A 14,669-nucleotide genomic window follows, 5' to 3' on the forward strand; every position below is an offset into this window, starting at 1 on the left:
GGACCAATTGCAACAAAACTTCAAAAACGAGAAGGAGACATTGTTGATGCCTACAATATGATCGACGCAACTTTGGCTCATCTCAAGTCTGTGCGCCAACAAATCGACACCAAGTTCTGCAGCTGGTTTCAGATGGCTGAAGAGCTTGCTAACTGGGTCGACACAAAGCTCACGAAGCCACGAATTGCGGGCTTTCAGCGTAACCACCCGAACGGGAAATCGTTGGATGTGAGCGATACTACCACCGTAACGTTGCTATTCCCTTTCTCGATCATATGTGATCCAAGAGATGGACACTCGCTTCCCCAAAAGCGACCGACGGTACAGTGAACTAGACGCTGTACCGAGGGGGGTTTGCGCTGCTCCGGCTCTTGCCGGCTACTATTGGCTCAGCTAATTCATGCGACCAGGACTTGCTCTTTTGAGAAATATATCTGCGGTCACCGTCGTCACTCAAGATGGAGCTGAAAGGGTGGTAACACTTTTGGACGCGAGATGAATGCACTGACAGACAGCACAATATTGGCAGTTTGATCAAGTCCACTGATGAATATGTGTTTCAGAACATTGAGACCCTCTTGCGAATTGGCAGGACCGCTACCGTGTACAAGCGTCGAGGCGGAGAGAAGCTTCCCTGTCCTTGCGCCGCACTACAACTTTCACACGATCGACGATGACAGATGAACGGCTCGCGGGTCTCCTGCTGATCCACGACTACCGAAGCATGGGCACGGAGCCAGAAGTGTCAAGCAAGTTTATCACAAGACATTATCACGCAGGATCTTTGAGAAATGTCTTCTTTACGATTAATATCCGATGGAACCTCTACCACTACCAGCGACGCACATGTTTGTAACTGAGTGAAAGTTGTAGTGGTAGAACCGAAGAAAACTGGTGAAGAAAAAGTGACTCTTCCATCTCTTTGTTTCAGTGTTGTGCAGTGCTTTGTTTGTTGGTCTAATCGGGCTGGAAGGTTTAAAGGACTGCTCAAGCCTTGTGGTTGCGTTCTCATCATTGCGACGCATCCAGGCACGCCTTCGCTAGCGTGTACATGTTTCGTATATAGTATATATACATGTATACAGGGTGTTTCAGCGAACATTTTCAAAAATTCTTAAAGGTTGCCTGTGGCAGATAGCACAATTCTAGTTCATGAGCTGGTCTACTCGAAGAGGCGGTCATTACTTGCACAAAAAATTAAAATGCATAATCGAAAATCAACAAAAAAATTCACTGATTAAGTTTTAACTAATTACCTGATGGCCCATATTGCATTTTAGAAATTGTAGCCGTGGAGTTCACAAGGCGGATCCACTTGGAACGAATTCTCGGTATGACACCAGTTTCGAGATATTAATTCCCGAACTTTGCGGAGAAATGCATTGGCGTTCCAGTTAATGTTGTGCGTCAATGCGTAAAGCGACGTTTTGCTAAGAAACTAACTGGAACGCCCATGCATTTCTCCGCAAAGTTTGGGAATTAATATCTCGAAACTGGTGTCATCCCGAGAATTTGTTCCAAGTGGATCCGATCGCCTTGAGAACTCCACGGATACAATTTGTAAATTACAATATATGCCATCAGATAATTAGGTAAGAACTTTAGTAAATTTTTTTTAATTATTAGATTGTGCATTTCAATTTCTTGTACAAGTAATGTCCACCTCTTCGAGTAGACCAGCTCATGAACTAGGATTGTATATATATATATATATATATTATATATATATATATATATATATATATATATAATTAATTTCAATTTCAATTTTCAGATAATTTCCAAATTATCTGCTCTCAAATTAGACTCTTTAACGCTATCTTGGATCCGTAACTTCTTAACTAATCCTCAGCAATTTACAGTTGTGCACAATTTTGCGTCACCCCTCACCTATGTGAATTCCGGTGTACCACAGGGCAGTGTATTAGGACCATTGCTTTTTCTAATTTACATAAACGACCTGCCTAATAAAATCTGCTCCTGCACGCGCATTTTCGCCGATGACTATAATATACCGACCAATTACCAGCTTTGGGGACCACCTTATGCTTCAAGGCGACCTTCAACACATTAGCGACTGGTGCAACGCCTGGCAAATGACACTTAACTCATCTAAATGCAAGGTAATGACTTTCACACGCAAACACTTTAACTCAAGCTTTTCTTATTATATAAACGCGGATCTAGTGTCCGAAGCTTCACTGTACAAATATCTAGGCGTTCATCTCGCACCAAATCTTTCCTGGGCCTCTCATATAACAAACATATGCGCTAATGGTTCAAAAACACTAGGGTACATTCGTCGCAACCTACGAATTTCTCTATCTGACATCCGCAAATTAGCCTTCCTGACGTTCGTCCGTCCACAGCTCGAGTTCGGGTCCCCGATTTGGTCTCCTCATCACGAGTACCTAATCTGCATGTTAGAAGCCATCCAAAACCGAGCTAGTCGTTTCATTTCCCGCAATTACAATAGGCAGTCAAGCATAACTCGAATCAAACTTGACCTTTCGCTTCCTGCACTAAGTAGTCGTCATGACGTGGCATTGCTGTCCTTGTTCCATAAATACGTTCATCAATCGAAGTCATCGTCTTTGCTGCTGGAACGTGCAAGTTGCGTATCACGACGACTGAATAATGATTTAAGTTTCACTCGCATCTACGGAAACACTGATGCATTTAATATGTCGGCTTTAATTGCCACGAGCCATCCGCTTGTGGAATTCCCTCCCTGACAGCGCTGTGATGCAAACGGACAGAGATAAATTTAGGAAACTCCTGAACTTGCAGTTTATGTCCTAAAAATGTGTCATTCTGTATGCCATGCTCTCTATTTGTATGTAACGTCACGCTGACTATTGTTTCCTATTCATCCTTTAAAGTAAACTTTTCTTACGCAATGTTTCATTATATGCGTGAACAATGTGCTTGGTAAAATTCATCTGGTATTTTGTACACTACTTGTACTGTTATTTCGGTTTATCTAAGTATTGTTTGTATTTTTTTTTCCTTTCATACTTTGAAATACACATTTTTACATGATGTTCGATATGTGCGCGAGCAATATGCGTGATAACATTTGGCTGATGTTTTGTACGCTAACACGTCTTTTTCATTTGTAACCCTGTTTTGCGACGATGATTTCTGCTCATTTTTGTGGTCCTCGAGTTTCGGAATTCATGTGTAAAACTGTCTTGCAGTGATGCCCCCCTTACCCAATGCTCCTCATGGAGCCTGTAAGGTATTTTGAAAAAAAAAAGTTATATATATAAAGAGAAGGTTGAATAGTTTGTGGTTTGCCCCCACTCGAGAAACAGTTGGTACGCCACTGACTTCATTTACACTTAAAAAATATTAATGACTTCTGTAGAACAAGCTTTTTTTTTTTTTTCCTGTTAGTGATCGAAAGAGTACATACCGCTTGAAATTCTTTTTCCTATCATCATATCATCACTTGAGCGTAGGTGAGCTCTCAATAGTGCACGCCTGCGCCCGTGCTGCCACCGAGCGTTTCGAAGTAGCGCTTGCAATAAGATAATTAGATCAAATGTGCGTGCAAATTTCTCACGGGTACAGTGTATCACGGGTAAAAACCGGTATAGCAATGCTGTTGGTATGCAAACTTGGATAACATGTTAACACGAGTAGACAATGGCAAAATGAGCAAGTAGACACCACAATGCGCTAACTTCAGCAAATAATTTTTGGCAAATTCATACGTTTAGAAATCATGCACCACCCGCTCCTGGTCAAATTGCCAACCAAATTGTCAGCCGGCTCCGTACTTTCCTGCAACCTTCGCAAAAGCCGCATTTCAGTCTCAGCTGATTACATGGCCTCTGGCATGTTATTTTGGTATTCCTTCCATATTAGCTAGGTGGGAGGTTTGTTTGAGTGAGGCTGTGCATTATCGCACACTGTGTTCTTGCAGCGTACGCAGCAAGGTTCACGCTTCAAAAAGAAACGAAACCGAAAGCAAATCATTTTTAGCGCCGACTGATGCGACGCCCTGCGGTCAATTTCGAGTAGAAAAACCAGTCACGTGACTGAATTGCAACGCCCGTGGAAGAAGCCGCCGTTTACGAAAACTTGCCGCGTGTTGACTCGTAAACAAGTGACAACCGTACGCAATGCTTGCAGGTTTCACAGTGCCTGCCGTCTACATTCCGTGTGTGGATTAGCTTCCTTGCCATGAGCCCGCCGAGGCCAGGCGCCGGCGATGGTTGCATCCTGCTGCGGAGCGACATCGTCTTCAAAGCCCTGCAACGGAAAGATTCGGTGCTGTTCGACAAGCTGGTGCGACATGGCTCGCTTTCCGGCTTCGTCCTGCCCGACTCCGACGACGGCATGACTCTGCTGCACCTCGTCGTCAGCGTGGACGAGTTCTCGGTGGAGTTTCTCGACAAGCTGCTGGACAGCGGGGCCGACCCGAACGCGGCGAATGCGGACGGTGTAACCGCCCTGCACATCGCCGCTGCGTCGGGCAACGCGGATGCTCTGGAACGGCTCGTCGAGCGAGGCGGCGATCCTTCGCGTCGCGACCCCACCGGTAAGGACGTGCTCGAAGTCCTCGTCGAAAGCGAGCATTGGGACTGCCTCGGGAGAGTGAGGCAGCTGCTCGGCCTCACCGTCGAAGATCGCGAGGATCCAGAGACGGCCACCCCGGTGAACGGGTCACGGCATCCAACGCAAGACTCAAACACTTCCATTATTTCCGAGGTAGCGGGCGCCGACGATGACGCGGACGTTTCGCCGCGTCTCTCAACCCCATCCGACGTAAGCAGCGAGACTGAGTCCCTTCTGAACACAGCCTACGTGTTCCCGCACCCTTACCTGTCCCCCGTGTACGTCGACGACAAGCGGGCCCGGCCCAGAAGACGTCAGCGAGGCACCGACGTCGCCGGTAGTGCGGCAGACGGTTGCGAGCACTCCCATACGGACGAGTCTGCGTGGCCGTCCACGTCCGAGTCTTCCTTCGATGGCGCTAGCAGGAGCTACGACGACGCCGCCCCCACCGATTCCTCGTGGGCGTCTTCGAACTTGTCACAGGAGCTGTTGCGACTCAGCGACGAGGAACTGCGAGAGCAGCTAGCCGCCTGCTGCGGTTACGACGTCGGGCCGGTGCTCGACTCGAACCGCAACGTCCACCGGCACGCGCTGGCCCACTACCGTCTGGGAGCCCGCGCGCGCGTCAAGCTCGCGTCGACCGACTCGTCGTACGGCTCCGCGACCAACGGAAACAAGGCCGCCGCCTTATTGCAAACGTGCGACTTCTGCGAGGTGGTCCACAAGGACCCCGAGACCGGCTTCGTGCTCAAGGAAGAGCACTACCACTCATCCTCGGAGGCTGACTCGAGCGCCACCACGGGAGTGAGCAGCAGCGGTCCCGAGAACGAGACCGTTGACGTGCCTCCGGAACTCCAGTGCCTAACCAACGAACAGATACTCGCGAAGCTGAGGAGCCTGGGCGACACGCCTGGACCGGTGACCGACGGTACGCGATTGGTGTACTTGAACCGGCTCGCCCGACTGCACTTGGGCCTGGTGACCCTTCACAAGTCCCGCGACATCCTGTCGCCAGACGTTCACACCCTGGTGCTCAACGCGGGCAACTTGGATGCCTACAGGGACTTGGAGGTCGCCATGATGAGCGACTTCGACACTCCCCGTCCCAACAGCTACTGGAGGGAGGGCAACACGAAGGGTTCCTTCACGTATCTCCTCTTGGACACCAGAGTAACTCGAAACCTGCCTCTCAGGGCCCCCGGCTTGACACTGGCGGAGCGCATGTCTGACTTCCTGAAAGCAGTCTTCTACGTTGGTAAAGGCAAAAGGTCTAGGCCGTTCAGTCACCTCTGCGAGGCATTGCTCGTCCGTAAGGGTCTGGACAAGTCATTGCGGAAGAAGGAGGCCGAGAAGACCCGCAAGATCCTGCAGATCTGGGACTCCAGGCACGGCGTGGTCTCGTTGCACGTGTTCCAGAACACGCTGGCCGTCGAGGCGTACACAAGGGAGGCTTGCATGATCGACGCAATTGGCCTACGCCGGCTGACGAATCAAAAGAAAGGAGACGTGTATGGCGTCGTTCAGTCGTGGAACGAGAAGAAGCGGCGAAAGCTGGGAGCGTACCTTGTGTACAAGGCCCTGAACATATTCCTCAGCGAAGGTGAACGGCATCTGGGACCGCTGGACCTGTGATACGTACTTTCTGGCAGTCAGCTGGGGGTTCAGGTGCAGACTCCAGTACCAAGCTGAGAACACCAGTGTCTTTTAAATGCTCATGTGACTGTTGAAAACAACGTGACGTAATGACCGGGGTTTGTTGCAACTTTGTGTTGAACTTGACTGTGTGCAACAGCATGAAGCAAGCTGTTGTCCTGGCATAGTTCTTTTTTTCTTTTTTCCTTGTCGCTTTTCGATTTCACCCTGGCATAGCTGTGAAGAAAAATCTTTCATCTTTACAATTCTTTTAGATTTTTATGCTGATTTTAACCTGGTTTGCTACTAGAATGTGCAAATTCTGGCTGCTGTAGTCACATCAGTGCAAAATAGCTTCATCATGCCGTCCATTGTGCAGTTATTTTATTGCTACTGTGGGATTTTTGAAACCCATAGATGCACTGTAATGTGATCATCCTACCATGAACCTTTCATAGCTGTTTCTGCGAGTCAGTTGCCATGAAGTTTTTTACTGTGGACAACACACACAACAGCACAATTTATAGATTCTTTTAGCCTAAAACTTGGCACATAAAAGTACTGATCAAATTAGTTGCTAGTCGTATGTAGTGTCTTCCAGGAGCTGCTGTGAGTGTTATGCGTATTTGCATTGTTTTGCTTTTATTTAATGACCAAGACACGAAGTTTGTGCTTTGTACGGTGATTGTATTATTAAAGAGTCATTCCATTTGATGTGCTACGGGCTCAGTGTATTGCTAAATAGGAGTTGCAACACTAACCTTAATGTGCACTTGGCAATCTTCCAAACCCTGTTCAAGTCAAATGCGTATCAAATAGTGGTGGCACTGCGTCTGCTTTCAAATGATTTCATAATGGAAATCTGAGATATTACAGCAATTAGTTTACATCAAGCAATCTCTGGTTTGGCATGAAGAAAACTCCCCATTTGTTTCAGACCTACTGGAGGTCTGCGCAGGATGTTCAGAAGTATTTGGGACACTCAAATAGCGGCTATCCAGTTAGAGGACTTAACAGAATAGCACAATACTTGATTCATCATTTGAAATCCTTGAACGTTTGCACAACTACTCTGAATGTTTTAATACCTGCGAATGCATAGTCCTGAATGAATGAGGTGCAAGCATGAGACTCTAAAGGCAGTTGGCATTGGTGTCTATGGGTATAACGGGTAGTAGTAGATGGATTGGCCTAAACTTTATCCTTGTGGCTTCAAGCGACTTGTATGGCTTTACGAATCGACAATTTTCAACGAAATATTCAACAAACAATTTACAATGAACATGCATGAGCAGAGAGAGTTATTGCCTTGCTGTGTTAAGAAAACTATGGTTTCTTGGAAGTTTAGAAAGATGAAACGTAATAAAGAACTCGAGAATGTCGGAAGCTGCAAGTGTGCATATTCGGCGAATCCATGCTAGCCACCGTTCCCACGGTAGCTGAATCACAACTACCACCAGAGTTGCGTCTAGAAACTTTTGTAGGACGTAACTCTATGCTTCATTATCATCATCATCAGCCTATATTTATGTCCACTGCAGGACTCTATGCTTACTGGGACATTAATGAGGAATAATAACTTAGACTGTATTAGTAAATTGCACTTATGTAATGCTATACTTCTGATTACCATGGAGCCTTCCAAGATTGTTTTCATCTAAGACTAATTTGTTATCTACATGTGATCGCCATCTCCCTGTTCTAAAGCCTTACATTTGTTCGCAAACAATAAGTCGCTTCCCCTCAATGCCTTTCAACCCTTAGACTTTCAGCAGGGCATATCAGACCCACTTTTCATGGCATCTTCGCTGTGCGGTAACGGTAAAAATATAACGACTACGATTTACCTTTTCTCTGCATCTGTGTTTCTAGACTTTGTTAGAAAGAAAATGTTGGTCTTTTTTCGCTTAATTTCATATTTATCAACTAGGTGAAAGGGTCGCTACAATTGTTTACTTCCTTTTCCCCTATGTTTCCTTATCTCCTTGAATTTCCTTTAAGCCACCACCATGATAAATGAGACTCTGGAGCAACATTTCTCTCTTGCACTAGAGCAAAAAAGGAAAAAAAAAAGCCCAAGCCCATTTCCCCACCCCCTTCCCTGTCATTGTTCACTGAAAATACTTGGAAGACATAGTTCCACAACAGTCTGCTTTTGCGATTTTTTGGTGACGTTATGCATCTGCATTTGCGAGGCCCACACTTACCAATAACAGATTGTCCATTTATCAGCCTCACAGACACATCATAGCACTGTTTATGAGAAATCCATAGCCTTTGATGCTTCCTATGGACCATCTGTTTTCTGAGAACTGTTGTGATAACGGGAAGCCCCGACAGATTATGCTGGTGTAAAGGCTGTCCACGTTCAGTAAACACAACGGAAACACGTAAAACATGTAAAACAGCTTGTATAGTGCGCTAGTGTATACAGGCTGCTTCTGATCATTTTAGAGGCAGCTATATGAAGAAGTAAAAGCAGGCAATGAGGTCATGCAGTGCTCTCCTTGATGAAAATTGCCTATGTGGACGGTGGGACATATAGTTCGTACCGCTGTATTTCTCCCATACAAAATGCCTGTCAGCGCTAAAATTGATCTTTTTGTGGACCAATACCGGATCAGGAACGCTCTCGTTAACACTTCAGACACAAACCATTCTGATCTCTTGTGCTCGTTGAAGGGTTAAACAACACTAGTTGCATTTTTAGACAACTGAAAAGTTGGGTGAACCTCCTCGTGTAGTTGGTGCACACCGCACAACTCGTACAAACGTATGGACAGAATGGTTCAAACCCATTCCCGAACTCATGGCTGCTGTCGCTGTGAAAGAAAAGAGTACAACGTTGCATTCCACAAAATCACAAAACCAACACCATGTTGTGCCATGTTGCCATGCGCGTTTGCATTGGCATTCCTTTTTGTTTTTGGCACAGTGACATAAAGGCCCTGTCTCTGCAATTAGAAGAAAGCTTTACCTCGAGCACAACTTCGATTTTCCTATTCAAATACATGTTAAATGCTGAAACGCTTTCATTAAGAAAGAAAGCTTAATTTTACTGAGTGTGGGAAGCAAGAATTTGGTATGAGGCTTCATAGTATCTGCAAGAACTACCAAAAATCGGTAAGAAAAATTGAAGCATGAACTTTGCACAAAATTTGATAAATTTGCTCACAGCTTTTGTGAAGTGGTTACAATGTTTAAGGGCTTTGCAGAACTGCTGCCCACAAATTAGTGGTCTAATTCACAGCGGTGTAAAATATACATTTGTCTGTTGTAAGTGCTCCAAAAGTTTCAGTTTACAAAACCGCAATATCGTTATTTATATTGCTTAAGTTGCATATCTTTAAGCAGGATGGTTCAGTTTATTACTGCACTAAGCAGTTCAGACATTGGCATCCAGGCATCCCAGTAACATCAGTGTTTCCAGTAACATCACACTCTAAGAAGGAAGGAAAGTGAAATAAGAAAAAGCACTTGAACCTTACATGGCTTCAGACCAAGAATCTTGCAGCTCTGAAGTGTGTGATCTTCATACAAGTGGTGATGAAAAGTTGCATTATAGGATTACTCTCCAAGTTCACAAAACAGTTTTAATGGGTCACATTAGAGATAGCATCTGAAAGCATCAAATTTCTTCCGTCAGGGTTGAAATTAAATTTTACTAGTATCCAAGGGCTAAGCGACCAAGCAATGCTCATCATCTGCCACCTCAGAAAGAAAAAAAATGCTTCATAATTGTGCTCTGTTCCACATAATGCTTTAACTGGTCGCATTAAATGTAGCATAAAATAATCGAATTGTCTTTTCATTTAATTACGTTATACCTTTCCATACACAAGGACGAAATAAACAATGAAGAGCACGGGCCTCTTCAAATTCTTCCATCCCATCACCCCTACCTCAAGATTACGTGACTGCCATTTCAGTAAGGTGGATCATTTTATACATCCAATCTACCTAAGCAATGCTCAAGATTGTTCTTCGCTTCTCCCTTCACATTAGTTGCGTTCCAACCAATATGTGCACTGCTGAGGCAACCCAGGTGAATAAAAACTCATGTAACCACCTCTGCATTTCATTGCCCGTAAAAAAAAAAGAAATCGTTGCAATGTCATGAAACATACATTGCAGTGGAGCTGATTAGTGCAGTCTGACTCGGGACAGCTCTTTTTTCTTTTTTAACTTTGCAATTTCCAGTCACTTTAGTAAAGAAATTGACTGCCTAAATAAAGCAAGTATTCCCTATAGCACGTAGATCGTAACTAAATGCAACTGACCTCATCAAGATGGATACTTTTCGACACCGAGCAATACGATTTTTTTTCCGTTCCCGTGCATTATTATACAGGGGCTCCCGAGGCAAAGCTTAGGTAAACCAGAATGATACCTAGTTTGCTACCCTGTAATGGAGAAGGAGGAAGAGCAAGGCATAGAGAAGAAAGTATGCAGAAACTCTACTGGAGTTGTCTAAGTATGAGTAAGCATATCCCCAAATTTGAACTTGGCCAACCCCCAAATTTCAGTTCACCCATCCCTACTAGAGGCTTCCCCATGCATTTTCTATGGAGCCCAATGTATCCCTATGGGTATTATCACTGATCATTTTTGTTTTGGTTTCAATTGTTCCTTATTGCTTATAAAGCTACTAATCATCTACATTTACACTAATATAATGATTAAATATTTTAACTTAGCCAATTGCGCATTTTTCTGCAGATACAAGGCATTACACGTTTTGCGTGACAGACAGATTTTGCTGTGGTACTTGCCAAAGAATGCTTACACATTAAAAGATGGTAAGCACACAAGGAGGAAAACATCATTGGCTTCAGTCCTCGCAAGACTTGCCGCAAATTGCATCTCCCAAGTGACGCCTTTGAGCCGAGTTCCATCAGCAGAATAGCCACTTAGCCACTCATTGCAAGAAATGCGCACGCAGCACTATGTTTAGCGATGCTAGGTTCCTGAAACATGCAAAAACCAAAAAATGTCACAGTTTCGCCCTAAGGGCGAAGCAATGAATGCGATAGCAACACGGCAATGTCATACGAAGTAAGGTGAGCGGCTTTGGTAGCAATATGAATTGTAGTAAACATGAGCTGATTAAGTAAGCATGTGTGCTGCGGCGTAAGTAGACCGACATGAAGAGAGACTCGATGACCACGAGAAGGCGCGTGTAAAACGGTGGTGTTGATGAGAAGCGCTTCCTGTGGGCAGCGCGTGCGAAGAGACACACCTGTAGCGCTGCACTGCCGACCCGGGCAGCATTGCATGTGTAGCGTGCGTTGGAAAATGTGGCCCGACTATTACTAACTGATTCAACAAGCGTGGTGTGAGCACGCACAAACAAACATGAATAGATCACACTGAATGACTGCAGACAACGACTGTCAAAACGCTGGCAGCAAGCGCATACGCCGCAGCAGCAGGCGAAGGTACGTGCGGTCTATCGCTTCAACGGAAACTGAGCGGCGAATGCACGGCGCATAAAGGTCAGAGCCGTGTGGAGATAAGCGACGGTGCGGGCGAGCGACGAGCGCGGTTGTTGGCAGAGTAGAAGTGCGCCCCCCCCCGCTCCCTCCGGCGCTGGCTTCCGGCTTCCTTGCTTGCGCGTGGGAGATTGAGTGCGATCGCTCTCCATGATAGCGCGCGTCCCCGCACGCTTCCGCTCGGGCATACGGCGCGCGGCGAAGATTTTATCTATAGGGAACCTATAGATAAAATATAAAGACGGCGACGGCAGAAATCCGGTTGAAGTGTCCATATAATTGCTATCGCAATAAAAGAAATTGTAGAGGCGTACTGCATAGCAAAAGCAAAAGATGTGTGTCGGCACGGTATCACTTAGCCTATCAAAGCAAGAAATGCTTTTTTCTGGACAGATACCCAAACTTGTAGTGTGAGCATGGCCATTAGTTCGAATTGTTGATTGTTGGGGTTTTTTCATCAGACTATAATTGGCTGGCGTTTTCTTCAAATAAAGTTTAGTTGGCAGTCAGCACAAGTCCTGTTGCATGTTTTTGCGTCCTGGTCTCGTCTAAAATTTAAAGGGGCACTGAAGAGAAAAACTAGTGTAAATGTTTTGAATATTCGCAACACCCCCTAGTAAAATCTAGAGGTACTTAGTTCAGTGGAGCATCATTCAGAAGCACTGCGTGAGAGAGGTGAACAAGATGCGCACCACTAGGGCAGATCAGGATGCAAACAGGCAGCTTGCGAGCCAGCCGATTCGCAATACCACATCAGCCTGCTCACCCATTTGACACAATGCCCCAACATGAGAATGTCCACACACTCAAAGGGAGATTCTCTTACGCAGTCAAAGGCAGTCACCACGTCCAAATGTTGCGCAGGAACCATCGGAAATAGATTGTCAAAGTCGTGACAGCTTCCCGGTAGATCTGTTGAGATACGCAGCTGTAGACGCTTATTTATTCGCTCCATCGGTTAACGCTACGAGGCATGCAGATGCAGCGACGTTGCACTACGCCTACGAGATTGGTCCGCACTACAAACCACATTAAGAGCCTCGCAAGAACAGATATTGCGCACTGGTACAAGGATCAACCCACCAAGTCGTCACATTTGATTACGGTGTTTCCAGGGTCAGCCCAGCTTCGATTACACTGTCCCCCTACAAGATCGGCCCAGTTTAATCAGCCAGACAGCCATTCACGCAAAGTGGGCAAAGAGCCTCAGAAAGTGCCACATTATTAAGCACAAACCTGGTTCCCACCGGATCAGCGCTGCTGAGGTGGAGAAAACTAGGTTAGCTTCAAAATGCAGTAGTTATTACAGTGTTTCGGCTAACGTGTGCCAAGTATTGTAAAAAAATCCCATGCACGGTATGAAAGTACGACCAACTCATTATTGACATAGCCCTCTTGAGCAATTCAGTCCATTTCTGCAAGTGGACCAAGTAACAGATTATTTAACCAACTTTATTTAGGTTCCAACTTAAACACAACACTTTCAGTGCAGATGTTATAAGGCTTATTGAGAAAAGTTCCAACTCACAGTAATACCCCGTTAAATCAAAGTAGTAAAAACTGTAAACAATTTTGAGATAAGCGGAGTTTCGAGATAGCCGAATTCACGAAAATATAAGCATAACCACGCGTAAAGTCAACACGACGCCTTTCCAATATGGTGCCAGTAACCGCCGACTTCCTCCCAAAAGCTCAATATACCAGGAGTGGTACTTTTAGTAGATCATTTTTGCAATATTATGTGCGACCCAGCAAACGACACGTCGGTCGTACAGTGTACACCGCTTATAACGTAAGTCAGCGGAGTCGCGAATATCTGCATTATAAGCGGTACCACACTCTAACCAAAACAACGATTTTATTGCGATAGCAATTTATGGACACTCCAGGCGCGTTTCTAGCTGCCGTAGCTGTCGCCGCGAGGTTCCGTATAGTCCAAGGGCAATAAAATCGTCGCCGTATGCTGTATGTGTGACTGAAAGCGTGCGAGGGTGAGCCGGTGATCGCGTCTCAATCTCGCACACGCATGGGAGGAAAGCGCGAAGGAAGCGCGCTGTCTTCCGTCGCGCGCAAGGCTTGGAGGGGGAGGGGAGTGCGTTTACTCTGAGCGCCCACGCCCGCCCGCAGGGGCCGCTGTATCGTGAAAGCTATCTGCGACGGGGGCCCAGTGCCCCATGCACTGTGTTTTCGTGGCTTAGTTCGCATTGATGCGAGCGGCAGCATGAAGGTCAATTCGCTCGCTGCTGCTGCCACGCTTCCTCACTATAGGGTTCTGACAGCAAGTTTCCGCGGTCCTCGAGTGAGATGTGTTCATGTTCGCTTGTTGGTGTGTGACACCATGCTTGTTAATGCGCAGAGAGGTGCGGCGACGGACGTGCTTTCGAGCACTCCCGCCATTACGTCATTCTACCCGCACCTCGTGAGGAATGCTGGGATGCATGGCCGCCGTACGTGGCTTGGTGCGCTGGGCGAAAAAAATATGAACTGAGCTATTCACGCGCCAGCAACGTTGGAACACGCCCTGACGGCGCGAGACGTGCCGGTTGTTCGCCACCGTGACGTCGCGGAGCTCGACGTGCGCACTCAGCATTACGTTTGAGTATATCTGCGGCTTAAGGGGGGCGTTTGCTGTCTCAGTTGACTGCCAAACTTCCCGGCAGCCACACTGCAACCGGTATTTCGTCTCCCGCAATTGCACTATAAGCGATACATGTATACATGGAGTGCTATGGGAAAATTAACGGGAGTCTGAAAAGACCGTACTATAGCCGGTCCTGCACTATAAGCGGCTATGTTATAAGTAGTCTATACTGTATATAGGCAACGGCAAACCTCGCACATATAAGCGCAAACGCAGATGCATGTTGACACAGTGTTCGAAACCGAGTCACGCTAAAAATCTCACTAATGTGCTCGGTTTCCTGCAGTTTTCGACCAAGGATAACCTGTATAGAGCGTCGTCCTGTGAAGCGCGAAAAG

General features: G+C 46.2%; 1 protein-coding gene across 1 annotated transcript; it reads left to right on the forward strand.

Annotated features, from left to right (window-relative positions):
- The first annotated feature begins 4,074 nt into the window (after positions 1-4,074).
- Positions 4,075-6,912, forward strand: LOC119453451 (ankyrin repeat and LEM domain-containing protein 1). The gene has a single exon (XM_049668160.1). The coding sequence runs from the start codon at positions 4,192-4,194 to the stop codon at positions 6,196-6,198; it is 2,007 nt and encodes a 668-aa protein (XP_049524117.1). The 5' UTR covers positions 4,075-4,191; the 3' UTR covers positions 6,199-6,912.
- Positions 6,913-14,669: the final 7,757 nt, after the last annotated feature.

Source organism: Dermacentor silvarum, chromosome 5 (genome assembly GCF_013339745.2).
Source record: "Dermacentor silvarum isolate Dsil-2018 chromosome 5, BIME_Dsil_1.4, whole genome shotgun sequence".
Classification (NCBI taxonomy): Eukaryota; Metazoa; Arthropoda; class Arachnida; order Ixodida; family Ixodidae; genus Dermacentor; species Dermacentor silvarum.

Bases quoted from the DNA above. Each gene is read 5' to 3' on its own strand.
- LOC119453451 (XM_049668160.1), top strand. From the start codon at position 4,192: ATGAGCCCGCCGAGGCCAGGCGCCGGCGATGGTTGCATCCTGCTGCGG.